Below are 13,436 nucleotides of genomic sequence, written 5' to 3'. Positions count from 1 at the left end.
TTTTCTAAATGGCACTAAAGTCAGATTAAGCCATTCTATGCTTTGATGTCCTCTATGGTCTATTCATGCCAAATTTAGGTTAAAAAAACCCCATTGTTTTGAAATTAACACTAGTGTAGAACATGGCCATGATGTGTTACACTTCAAACACAACCCAAAGACACACAGCAGAGACATTAATATCACTGGCTACTGCCTCAACAGGCCTTCAGGGGGCGCAGTACAAAGCTCCCAATTTTCCTGGCAGCCTCCACCACCCTGGCCACATCAGTAGCAGAAAGAGATAAAGGATGAGTAGCAGTGTATCCCCTTCTCTACTGAGCAACCACCTGGAGACATGGAGTCCCAGCAGTGCACCCCTTTATGCCTCCAGAGTCCTTCCATGAGCTAACAAAGACTCAGCTCTTCTAGAGGCCCTCCCACAATGACTCTAGACTCTCCTGACAGTCAGCTCTTCTGACATCACATCATGCCTTCTATCAAGTTCAGAACCATCCTGGCCACCATGGATGTAGAAGCACTTTATACCAATATTCCACATGAGGATGGACTACAAGCTGTCAGGAACAGTATCCCTGATGAGGCCACAGCAAGCCTGGTGGCTGAGCTTTGTGACTTTGTCCTCACCGACAACCACTTCAGATTTGGGGACAACTTATACCTTCAAGTCAGTGGCACTGCTATGGGTACCCGCATGGCCCCACAGTATGCCAACATTTTTATGGCTGACTTAGAACAACGCTTCCTCAGCTCTCGTCCCCTAGTGCCCCTCCTCTACTTGCGCTACATTGATGACATCTTCATCATATGGACCCACGGAAAGGAGGCCCTTGAAGAATTCCACCTGGACTTCAACAATTTCCACCCCACCATCAACCTCAGCCTGGACCAGTCCACACAAGAGATCCACTTCCTGGACACTACAGTACAAATAAGTGATGGTCACATAAACACCACCCTATACCGGAAACCTACTGACCGCTATACGTACCTACATGCCTCCAGCTTCCATCCAAGACACATCATACGATCCATTGTCTACAGCCAAGCCCTAAGATACAACCGAATTTGCTCCAACCCCTCAGACAGAGACAAACACCTACAAGATCTTTATCAAGCATTCGTAAAACTACAATACCCACCTGGGGAAGTGAGGAAACAGATTGACAGAGCAAGACGGGTACCCAGAAATCACCTACTACAGGACAGGCCCAACAAGGACAATAACAGAACACCACTGGCCATCACATACAGCCCCCAGCTAAAACCTCTCCAGCGCATTATCCACGACCTACAACCTATCCTGGAAAATGATCCCTCACTCTCACAGACCTTGGGAGGCAGGCCAGTCCTTGCTTACAGACAACCCCCCAACCTGAAGCAAATACTCACCAGCAACTACACACCACACCACAGAAACACCAACCCAGGAACCTATCCCTGTAGCAAACCTCGTTGCCTACTCTGTCCCCATATCTACTCTGGCAACAGCATCAGAGGACCCAACCACATCAGCCACACCATCAGGGGCTCATTCACCTGCACATCTACTAATGTCATATATGCCATCATGTGTCAGCAATGCCCCTCTGCCATGTACATTGGCCAAACCGGACAGTCCCTCCGCAAAAGAATAAATGGACACAAATCGGACATCAGGAATGGTAACATACACAAGCCAGTAAGTGAACACTTCAATCTCCCTGGTCATTCTATCACAGATTTAAAAGTCACTGTCATTGAACAAAAAAACTTCAGAAACAGACTTCAAAGGGAAACAGCAGAACTAAAATTCATTTGCAAATTCAACACCATTAATCTGGGCTTGAATAGGGATTGGGAGTGGCTGGCTCACTACAAAAGCAGCTTTTCCTCTCCTGGAATTGACACCTCCTCATCTATTATTGGGAGTGGACTACATCCACCCTGATTGAATTGGCCTTGTCAACACTGGTTCGCCACTTGTGAAGTAACTCCCTGCTCTCCATGTGTCTGTATATAATGCCTGCATCTGTAGCTTTCACTCTATGCATCCGAAGAAGTGAGGTTTTTACTCACGAAAGCTTATGCCCAAATAAATCTGTTAGTCTTTAAGGTGCCACCGGACTCTTTGTTGTTTTTGTAGATACAGACTAACACGGCTACCCCCTGATACAGAACTAGCACCAGCACTCCAGACACCTTCAACAGCAACTAATTCTCCACTGCCTTCCTGTCACTCCCCTGCTTTGTGCGATTACTGAATATGGAGAAGGGATAAAATAATGTAAAGCTAATAGGCGAGTGGTGTTAGATGTAAAGATAAAATTCAAAACATGCAAGGATTAAATACCAAATGAGCACTAAAGTTAAGAGACATTGAATACAAAAATAACAGGAAAAAAAGTCAGACAGGAACTATTTACAAGAGAAAATGCTATTAATTGTAACTCCCCCCTCCGACCCCCAAACCTAACAACTAGAGTTAAAAGGAAAAATAGTCAGAGAAAAGACAATGGTTAGAAATATATTTAAGTGTAACCAACAAGAAGCACACCAGTCATTACTCTGTCCCCTTCTCTGGTACATTGTATCTCATTTCTACTCTCTTTGTCTGTTTTTTGTCACTTAAGTAAGTTCTTATAGTGATCTTATAGAGATATAGTGCTGATCGCTGAAAATACAGTCCAGCTTGAGAGAATGTTTAAAAGAACTGAACGCGAAAAGTAGTCAAGTTGGATTAAAAATGAACCAGTCGAAAATGAAATATATGAGATCAGATGTTCTGCCAAGAACCCAAATAACTCTTGGAGGAGAGCACATCCAAGAGGTCGACAAATACGTTTATTTGGGCCAGGAGATCAACATGCGCCACGATCAGAAAGGCGAACGGTCACGCAGAAAAAAAGCTGGATGGTGCGCAGTCAACGACATCAGGGACATCCTCCAAGGAAAGATCAGCAAAACAACTCGTGCGAATCTTTTTAACTCAACCGTGCTTCCAGAGATGCTATATGGCAGCAAAACATGGTCGCTGACGAAGACTGAAGAACATCAACTGTCTGTCACACAGAGGGCAACGGAACAAACATTTTTGGGCATTTTGCTCCGCGATCACATCCCCAATGAAATAATTAGGCAGCAGTTTGGAGTGCGAGATGTTGTTGTCGAAAGCAGGCTCAGCAAAATGCGGTGGGAGGGACATGTGGCCCGACTCAGTGACAACAGATGGACTGCAGCTATATCTGAGTGGTATCCATGAGAACTGAAACGGCCACGTGGTTGGCCTCCAAAGAAGTGGGATGATTTCCTAACAAGGAGATATGGACAAGCATGGTGAAGGATGGCCAGAGCGAGAGAAGATTGGAAGACGTATTGTGATCGGCTCAGTCTTAACTGATGAAGGACTGACAGTCTACGTAAGTAAGTTCTTTGGGGTATGGATTGTTCTCCTCTTATGCATTTGTACAACACCTAGAAAAATGGAGTTTTGGGAGCTGATACAATATAAATTTAATTATACCTCTGAGACTTCTACAATGGAACCAAGGTCTTCTTTGGGTTCAGGTTCTGGTGCCCCAAGAGTATCAGCAAGGGCATCTAGTGCATCATCACTTATTGCTGCCTGGATTTAAGAAAATGTGCAAATCATATTGTGATTATTCATAAAAAGGCACAGGGTTTACCTTACATGTGTCTTCCTCTACACTCTGCATGGAGCTAAGCAGCATGCTAGTGTGTCTGCGCTCAAAAGAGATAAAATGGCATTTTTAATTTCTGCTCTGCTTCACCACATTTCCTTAACATGAGAGGGCAGCAGATGGCAACCTCTGATCACACCAGCAGCTTTTAATCAAACTAAAAACTTCCTCAAAGAGAGGAAAACAGAGACCCCAACACTACAGACAGGGACTACTTCACTGCATGGCCTTAGCTGAACTAGAAATTACCTTATCTCTCCAGATATGGGAAGGAAAGGTCAGTTTTACCAATACAAGGAAATGAAATTATCCTGATATTAAATGCATCCCACACAACTAAAAAAAGCAAGCTCATTTTTGTAGCCAGCTCTTATACTATGTTTATCGGGCCTATGGGAGCCCTGCAGATGACTCCATAAGCAGAATTATTTGACCCATGCAGGCCCAATCCTGTAACATGCAGAGAACACCTCCTAAGAGGCTCTCAGCACCTGCAATTTCCCGTTGTACTTAATATATTCAACAGCATTTTAACTGAAGCCGAGGATGTTCAACTTCTTGCAGGATCAGGCCCACATTTTGGCATGAAGTATGTTAACTACAGATGCATCATAATAATTAAATTAGTCAAAAAAGGGAGTATCTATACTTCTTCCAGTTTTGGTTTCTTCTCCTTAGGAGGAGCTGAACTCCTGACTGAACTTGTTGACTGTGCTTGTACAATTTCTCCTTCCTCTGTTGGCTTCTGTTATGTAAGGAGAAAATGAAACATTTGGTTACTGGCAAAATTTGCAAAAAGTGTAAAAAAGATAAAGTTAAAAAATTCTCAGTTGGCAAAATCAATACCTCTTTAAGAGTTGTCTTCTCCTCTCCAGGAGTAGAAGTACTGCAGGTAAAATCAGATGACAAAGCATCTGCAATATCATCATCTGTCATTGGTTTCTAAACAGAAATTGCATAGTAGGTTATGGTTAACATTCAAAGGTCAATGGCTGTCAAAACCTAGTTTATAATTCATGTGCACTGTGTGCTTACTGAAGTAGCAATATGTATTTAAGGGGTCATTGTTATACTTTTGTCTCAGGAAGAAACACTCCTACACTTCCTCATACACTTCAGATCAAAATGCAGCCTTTCATTTTATTTAAGGTGTAAACTTATAGTGAAATCGAACTCTAGTCCAGGGATCAGCAACTTTTGGCACGCGGCCCATCAGGGAAATCCGCTGGCAGGCCGGGAGGGTTTGTTTACTTGCAGCATCCGCAGGTTCGGCCAATCGCAGCTCCCACTGGCCGCGGTTCGCTGTTGTGGGCCAATGGGGACTGTGGGAAGTGGCGGCCAGCACGTCCCTCGGACCACACCGCTTCCCGCAGCCCCCATTGGCCTGAAACGGCGAACCATGGCCAGTGGGAGCTGCGAACGGCCGAACCTGCGGACGCTGCAAGTAAACAAACCCTCCCGGCCCGCCAGCAGATTTCCCTGATGGGCCACGGGCCAAAGGTTGCCGATCCCTGCTCTAGTCTAAAGGAATGACAGTCAACCTGCCAGCAGATGTTGTGAAGGCCAAGACTATAACAGGGTTTAAAAAAGAACTAGATAAATTCATGGAGGATTGGTCCATCAATAGCTATTAGCTAGGATGGTATCCCTACCCTCTGTTTTCCAGAAGCTGGGAATGGGCAACAGGGGATGGATCACTTGATGATTACCTGTTCTGTTCATTCCCTCTGGGGCACCTGGCATTGGCCACTGTCAAAAGACAGGATACTGGGCTAGATGGTCTGACCCAGTATGGCTGTTCTTCTTATGACCTTGCTAAGCACACAGATTTAAGCATTCTTTGCCACACAAAGTACTCAAGGATTCCTGCATCCATAACTGTCAATAGCTAGTTTAAGATTATCAGGTTCAATTTCTCAGAAGTATTTGGTTAAGTTGTTTCAACTTCTTTCAGTTTTCCAAGACCATGTATGTTAATTAAAAATTCGGTGCCAAAACTCCAAAAGCTTCCCATTGACTTCAACAGGAACTGCATGTGATCAGCACCTCCTGGAATTTGGCATTTTCTCATGTCAGAAGAAGTTAATTAGAACTTTCCCAAGAACCAGATGATGACCTATTTTTACCTTTTGAGATGTAAATCTAACGTTACCTGAGGTGGTGGTTCTGTTTTTTCTGGGGGTACAGCTTGGTCATCTCCTTTACCCTGAAAGAAGAGTTATTTCTGTGGTGAATGGAAGATAATCCCACTACACAAGCAGAACTATTGCAGGTCTTATTTTGCTCACTTTACTTACCTCCAATAATTTTCTGTACCCTGGAGGTATAGAACCCTCCCGTTTACCCAGTTCTTCGATATATGCAGAAGAACATGAATCCTGCAACAAAAACAAGTAGTAAATATTGTTGTATTAAATGTTTGTTGAAACCAAATTTAAGTTACCAATTTACAAAGATAACTATATAAAATGGCATTCTACCCTGTAATAAACTGGCCTTCTCCCAGCTCACAAAGAACCCACTACCATACTCAGAATCTCTTTCCAAGCAGTTTTATTCTTCTAACACAGGCAAAATTAACAAAACCAGTTCCTCAGCCCACCCCGGGCTACAGCTCCCAGTGCACGGTCCCCTTTGCCTCTTTGTCCTTCCTTCAGGAATCTTCCATGCTCTGGTTGCTGAGCCCCACATCACCCAGAGCTTTTTCCCTAGCAGGTTCCCACTTCCTCCTCTCCTTGCGGGACTGCCTGCTGCTCCTGCTTCTTGCAACTTTCTGGCTCTGACTCATCAAGTGTCTCCCCCTTGCCCAGGTACCCTCTTTTAAATCTCATTGAGGTCAGCTGACCAGTCACAGGTGTACTGGCCCTGCTCCCTCTTCAAGGGGTCAGCCACCCGGTGATATACTCACTAATGATACTTCTGAGAAAAAAGAGAAAGTCAAGTACAATAAATGGTCAATCTCAATCTTTTAATGTAGATACAGATAAAATGTGAATTTTAGATATTTTTGGAAACACCTCTGTCTACTCCACTCTCTTACTTCTCCATTACCCTCCCCATCAACTGCGATTGCAACCTCTCTTCTCCCCCCACATCCACATTTAGAAATGAACGTCATAGTAGAGCATTAGGAATCTGAGACAATGTGACAAATAAAAAAGTAAGTAGAGAGAATTCCCTTCACCTATCCAAGCTTTTTTCTCTCCCCTTTCAGCAGCTTTGATAAAAACATGTTCTTTTGTAAATCTGTCAGACAAGCCCATATCTGGTGACCGATTCAAATAGCAACTTTTTTCCAGTTTGCTAACACTTCACCATTGTGTTCTACCGTAGATCTATAGTTGCAACATTTCTTAACAGCTAAAAACAACACTAGTATCGTGTGGGAGGCATTCCTTATGTTGTACAGAGAAATTGTGAATCTATTTCAAATGTTATGAGATCACAGGGATAATTACTCAGCCCGTATGATAACAAGTGAGGTAAAAAATTCAATACCGTAATTTCTGGACCAGTGTAGACTGGACTGGGAGGGACATGTTCTTCAGGTCCTCCTAGTGTATCTATCAGGTCATCTAAGGCCTTATCTACATCAAACTAGAAAAATAAGCAGACAGATATACAAGTTAAGGCACTGCACAGCATGTAAAGATGTATCACAATGTGTAGCATTAATGTAAGACTGCAAAGAAACAGAAAAAGACAAAAAAATAATCTCTCCTTAAACCTAACAACAACAACAACAAAATCTACATTTAGGTTATTATGCAAATACAGGAGTATACAAAACTTTACTGTTGTGCCTGTTGGCTCCACACATGCATACAAGGGAGTTCACTGAAATTTACAAGAATTTCTCACGTCTTCAGTCAACTCTCAGCAAAGGGAAGTACTCACGTCACATGAGCCTGGGATCATAGAAATCTGTCCATTACGTAGAGTCAAATCCAGTAGTCTATTGCTTGTTAATCAAATATATCAGTCATCTAGCTCCTCTTTATTTAAATCAACTATTACAAGTGACACCATCATGATTAAATTAATGTAGCTTTTATAGAAGGTCTTTTTTGTGTTATTAACCATGATAGCGACCCATTAAGATTGGCCTACAGCGAGGCAGAGATGTGAAGCCTGGCCAACTTCCAAACTGCAGGGGAGCCAAGGTCAGGATTTGGCCCAATAGGAAAAGCTAACATGCAATAAAGAACTGTTCTAGCTCTAGACTTTTCAACTGCCCCCTCTCCAATAGATGCAGTATCAGTTTTGTTTCTAGTTCTACTGGTTTAAAAGTGTGGGAGTGTGAAATTCTACTGATTTTCCCTTAATCTGATAAAATAAATAAAGATCAGATAAGACTTTGATATGGTGCAACAGTGTGTCAAAAAGCCACAATCATAAAGAGACTGATTATTTCTGCTAAAAAGGAGAGTAAGAAAATCTATGGTGGACACCCAAAATTTAGCAGAGATGCAGCAAACATGATCTTAAAGGCTCACCTTGCACTACTAGGAACTACTACAAGGAAACAAAACAATACTGAGGGCAGCTACCACAGATGGAATGAACTTCAGTGTTGTGTGTGTTTGCTTTTCCCCCAGAAGGAGGCATCTAGCCTCTCTGGTTCAATGCAGATCATTGCAATTTAGGACCTTGATGGAAGAGTGTATAAATGAGACTTTTTGGGGGGGGGGCAGGGAGAAGGAAACAGGATCCTTTGCAGAGAACTCCTGGAAACCAAAACTAGAAACCTGCTCTGAATAAGTACAAGTTCAACAGATATTAAACATTTTCAAAAGATAATTGTTTACCAGTTACCTCTCAATTTCAATAACAAGATTATTTGTAGTCAGCTGATTAATTAGTTAATATTTTGTAAAGATTTATTTTTAAAGATGAAACATACTGAAGTATTATTGATAATGTTAGATTTTGGGAAAGGCATTAAAAATTGGGAAAGTTGTGTTTTATACAAGAGGGCTTATATGTCATTATATTGTTACCTACTTTTTCAGGTGGCTTAGTAGGTGCAGCTTCGACAGCAGAAGATGGAGCTGCTGATTTATTTTCTTTAGTCTGAAAAAAAGGTGAAAATAGTGCTGAAAGCCAGTGTAAAGGCATTAGGTTAATACAAAGCAGTTGATTTGTGTTAGACTATAGTTACCTACCTCAGCACTTGGCTTATCAGCTGTCGCAACCAAACCAACAGCAGTGACTGCACCAACTGTAGCTGCAGCTGCACCAGCTGCACCACTCGCTAGTGATTTATTTTCAGTTTTAGGCTAGGGGGAAAAAGTAGAAGAGTGTATATGGCTTTGTGCTAACAATTTTAAAAAGAGAACTATAATGGAAATGTTCTATCCTAGTATATATCCTACATTACTCCAATTGTCAATACAACTTTTGTGCAAATTTCAAGGACAGAACAGGAAAAAGATTATTAATGCTGCTAAGCAACATTCTGTGCTGAAGGAAAGGTGCCGTTTTAGTGGGATTCTCTCTTTCGTTCCTTTGATAACATTGAGATAGTATAGCTTACGACAAACGACACACTGATTTCTGGTGCAGAAGGAGAAAGTTCATTAAAAGCAAATGGTACTAAAGTTTAGTAAGTATTTTATAAAAAGATTATAAAATTCTACCCAAAATGCACTAAAATAGGTAATTTTATTCTGCTAGTTTATATTTCTTCATATGCGGGGTTCACTACAAGTATAAAACACCAAGATGGGAAGCTGAGTTCTGAGTCTCTGAAATTCTCATTTACTGCAGCTTCCTCTGAAAAAACGCTAATTCACTGAACTAACCGGAGACTCAGTAGATGACTGAAGTCCAATAATAGCAGCTGGTGATGGAGAAAAAAAGATTGCATTTTACATTATGCAGTCTCAAGTCTATAACATACACTAAAATAGTTTGTACGCAGTGTTGTTTTAAACGCATTGGTCCCAGGATACTAGAGAGAGAAGGTATTTGAGGTAATATCTTCCATTGGACCAACTTCTGTTGGTGAGAGAGACAAACTTTCGAGCTTACACAGAGCCTGAAGAAGAGCTGTGCGTAAGCTTGAAAGCTTGTCTCTCTCACCAATAGATGTTGGTCCAATAAAAGATATTATCCCAAACACCTTCTCTCTCTCTCTCTCTCTCTCTAATCAAACAGTTTATTATCTACTAAAATATTTGGTACTCATATGAAACTGAATAAACCAAAATTGGTCATGCTATTTTTTAATAAGCAGTAAGTCTGGCAGCTGCTAGTTTGTACAGATTCCATGACTCTCCACAAACACTGCCTACGCCCCCTCCCAGATACACTTCAAAGTTGAAGACACCCTGGGTGTAAAGAAGCTCCTAGTAACAGAGAAACATGGTATATTCCCCAGCCTTGATTTTTTCTTCTTTGGAGGGGCGAGAGGGAGGAGTTTAGGGAATCTTCCCCCAAAACCTTCCACTGCCTGGGAGCTGCAAGGAGCAGCACAATCTGGCACAGCCCACTCCAGATGCAGATCCATCTCCCTAAAGTAAGATCTGTCGAGAAAGGGAAGCCATGAAGGCAGCATGAGAGGCTAGGAAATTAAGGAAGTAAAACAAAAATACAGGAGGTAAAATAAATTTGTAAAATCTCAGATCTCAAAATCTGCCACAAATCATGAGAGATTTTTACCCACAATTTTCTAACTCATTCCCCTACAAGTAAAACATGAAAAATGTGGGGCTTTACAGTCTTCATGCTTCAGGTGTACAGGGAATGATTTTGGCCTCACACTCCATGTTATCTAGTCTGAGTCACCGAGTCCCAGGATACCTCTACACTGCAATCAAAGGTGTGACTGCAGCTCAGGTAGGAATGCCAACACTAGCTTTAATCTAGCTAGCATGACTCCATATAGCAGTGTAGATGAGCAGCACAGACTAGCAACGCAAGTATGTACCTCAAGTTCCAGACATGCTTGTGCAGCCCAGGTTGGGGTCCATGCCACTGCCTCTACCCTTATTTTTAGCCATGGGAGCTACATTAAAGCTAGGGGGGTATGCCAGCTGGTGCTGCAATTACACCTCCCACTGCAGTGTAGACATACCCTAAATCCTAGGCAGACATCTGAGAGAAATTTACCCAATGACAGAGTAATCTGAATGTTTATTCTCCCACTTTGCTTTCTGCCCTCTTTTTCCCCTTGACCCCTCTGAATTTACTCCTTCTGTTCTTCTTTCCCCTCTCCTTAAGCTCCCAAACAGGGCTGGCTCTAGGCACCAGCAAAACAAGCTGGTGCTTGGGGTGGCACATTTTTAGGGGCGGCATGGCCGGCGCCAGAATGCCGCCCCTAAAAATGTGCCCCGGCCGCACTAGCTCACCTCCGCTGCTGCTGCCACGACGCGCGAAACAGCTGATTCGCGCACCGCTACTCGCCCTCCCTCCCAGGCTCTCAAGCCTGGGAGGGAGGGGGGGCAGCGGCGCGCGAATCATCTGTTTCGCGCGCTGTGGCGGCTCGGGGTCTCCCCCTCCCTCCCAGGCTCTCAAACCTGGGAGGGAGGGGGAGATCCCGAACGGCCGTTTCGCGCGCCGCTGCTCCCCCTCCGTCCCAGGCTTGAGAGCCTGGGGGGAGGAGGCAGGGCTGGGGATTTGGGTAAGGGGCGGAGTTGAGGCGGGGCCGGGGTAATTAAAGAACGGGGGGGCAGGGGGGGCGGCCAAAATTGTTTTTGCTTTGGGCGGCAAAAATCCTAGAGCCGGCCCTGCCCATCAGTCCTGCAGGCTGTGGGGAGTGCTGCACATCTGCATCCTGCCAGCTTCCACATTTGGACCAGTCGTTGGCACTCAAAAATCTGCCTGAAACACTCAACAGAGAAGGGAGCCAAACATCAAGTAGGGCAGCGCTCATGTATTAAACAGAGCAAGGCACACACCCTTGATTGACCCTAGGGTCCCCAATCTGCTCACGTGTTTTATTAAGGATGGAAAGAGAGGAACAAATTGACAAAGGGTATGTTTACACTGCAATGTAAGCCAAGGGTTCAGACTCAGGCTCAAGCCTAACCCCTCTTCTGTCTACACACAAATCTTGCTAATGCAGGGCTCAGACCCAGGGTCCCAATACCCCATGGAGGTGGAAGGTCAGAGCCTGAGTCAAGCCAGGACCTAGGGTTCAAGCCCTATTGCTTTACAGTGTAAATGCAGCCTTACTGGACTTGTGCTCAGAGTCTTCCAAAAGTATTCCACAATCAGACAGGAACTTGCTTTGTCCTCTGAACAGTCAAGTTTGGTGACAGGTCAAGTTTTCCCACACAGCATCATGAACAAAGGGCTAGAGCAACCACATTTTGGGAGGATGCTAGGAAGTCTGGGATAAGGGTCATTGGACTTGGGCCCACATAATGCACTGGAGACACTGGGTTTATGACCCAGGGGTCAACAGTTCCTAACCTGGGTTATAACGGAGTGTATATGCTCAAGCCCTAGGTTAACAAAACCAGGGTCTTCTAACTTGAGTTCTACTAACCCTGAGCTTACATTACAGTGCAGACATACCCAAAGAATGGCCTGAGCAGTGAGGAGTTTGCAGGGGAACGTGACAAGAGTCTCAAATGTGCAGTACTTCTGGCTTAGGCAGGCCTGCAACTGCCAGTAATTTTATATGGTTCACCTTCAAAAACATCCACGACACCTTACAAAGCTAAGGATGGCTTAAGAGAGGATCTGAAGCTTGACAGAACACCCTTATTACAGAATACCTATTAAAAGAGGCTGTTTCCAATGAGATGTTCAGTCATGTATATTCTGAAGACAATGCTTGCAACGTTATTCTCATCAGTGCTTTTGAATCAGAACATTCAAGGTATTATTAAAGTTAAATAAGCAAAATGCAAAGGACCCATTAACTCCCAAACAGTAAAGTTTTATACATGCTTAGTGTAGCTTAGACTGTAGTTTAATGCAGCACAAAAAGCTTTGTCACACATACCTTCAAAAAGGCAGTCTGTCTTTCGGACCAGAACTGTCTTTTTGTTCAATGTTTGCAGATGCCTAGCACAATGGGGTCCGTGACTAGGGCTAGTAGGTACTCCCTCAATACAAACAGACACACAAAGTAATAAAGGGCTCGCCACTTCTGCTTTACCTTTGGTTCTTCTATTGAAGATACTTGCGTTGACTTTTCAGTCTGACCGGTGGCCGCTTTTCCTGGACTAGTTTTTTTAGAACTTTTCGCTACAGAAGGTTTGGATGGGCTTTTTGCCTGTACAACCATAAATATGCTATTAATATAATAGGACAGATTTTAGTATTCTTGTGTTTTTGTTTTGAGAAAACTAACAAACCAATGAAACAAACAAAAGCAGAAGAACATGTAAATTAACTCACCCCACCAGGTTCCTTTTGCTTCTCTTCAGACTGATGTTTAGTTTGAGAATCAGCTGGCTGTCAATAATACAGATATATTAGAATATATTAGAAAATATTTAACTGTGAAGAGGTATTCAACTCAATGGATTTTTAGTCTAGTTTACTTAACATACATGTAACTTTCATCTGTTCGGATAGACAATTTAGAGACACAGGAAATTATTATTTTCTGAGTATCAGGGCTGCACAAACAAAGGAAGATACTATTCCTGCTCCAACCAGATTACACACATCCTACAGGCACAATCATGTGAACACTTATCTGTATAGGACTAAATATACTAGAAAGGGGAAAGCCATGTCTGGGAGTAGTTGTAGCCAGGCTTTAAACACAAAGAGGTCTTTCAAAGGGTTGTAAAA

General features: G+C 43.1%; 1 protein-coding gene across 6 annotated transcripts in view; it reads right to left on the bottom strand.

Moving 5' to 3' along the window:
* The window catches only part of CAST (calpastatin), a 99,960-nt gene that overhangs the window by 38,312 nt on the left and 48,212 nt on the right, over positions 1 to 13,436 (bottom strand). For all 6 annotated transcript variants that reach the window (XM_034774085.1, XM_034774087.1, XM_034774086.1 and 3 more), the window contains 10 exons: positions 13,035 to 13,091; positions 12,793 to 12,909; positions 8,846 to 8,959; positions 8,685 to 8,753; positions 7,179 to 7,277; positions 5,978 to 6,058; positions 5,833 to 5,886; positions 4,527 to 4,622; positions 4,330 to 4,425; positions 3,503 to 3,604 (listed from right to left, as the gene is read on the bottom strand). In XM_034774085.1, the coding sequence (XP_034629976.1) occupies positions 3,503 to 3,604; positions 4,330 to 4,425; positions 4,527 to 4,622; positions 5,833 to 5,886; positions 5,978 to 6,058; positions 7,179 to 7,277; positions 8,685 to 8,753; positions 8,846 to 8,959; positions 12,793 to 12,909; positions 13,035 to 13,091 (885 nt within the window). The remainder of the gene's footprint in view (positions 1 to 3,502; positions 3,605 to 4,329; positions 4,426 to 4,526; positions 4,623 to 5,832; positions 5,887 to 5,977; positions 6,059 to 7,178; positions 7,278 to 8,684; positions 8,754 to 8,845; positions 8,960 to 12,792; positions 12,910 to 13,034; positions 13,092 to 13,436) is intronic.

The sequence above is a fragment of the Trachemys scripta genome, chromosome 6, assembly GCF_013100865.1.
Source record: "Trachemys scripta elegans isolate TJP31775 chromosome 6, CAS_Tse_1.0, whole genome shotgun sequence".
Lineage (NCBI taxonomy): Eukaryota > Metazoa > Chordata > Testudines > Emydidae > Trachemys > Trachemys scripta.
The sequence above is the reverse complement of the archived record's forward strand: the minus strand, read 5'-3'. Positions and strand labels throughout refer to the sequence as shown.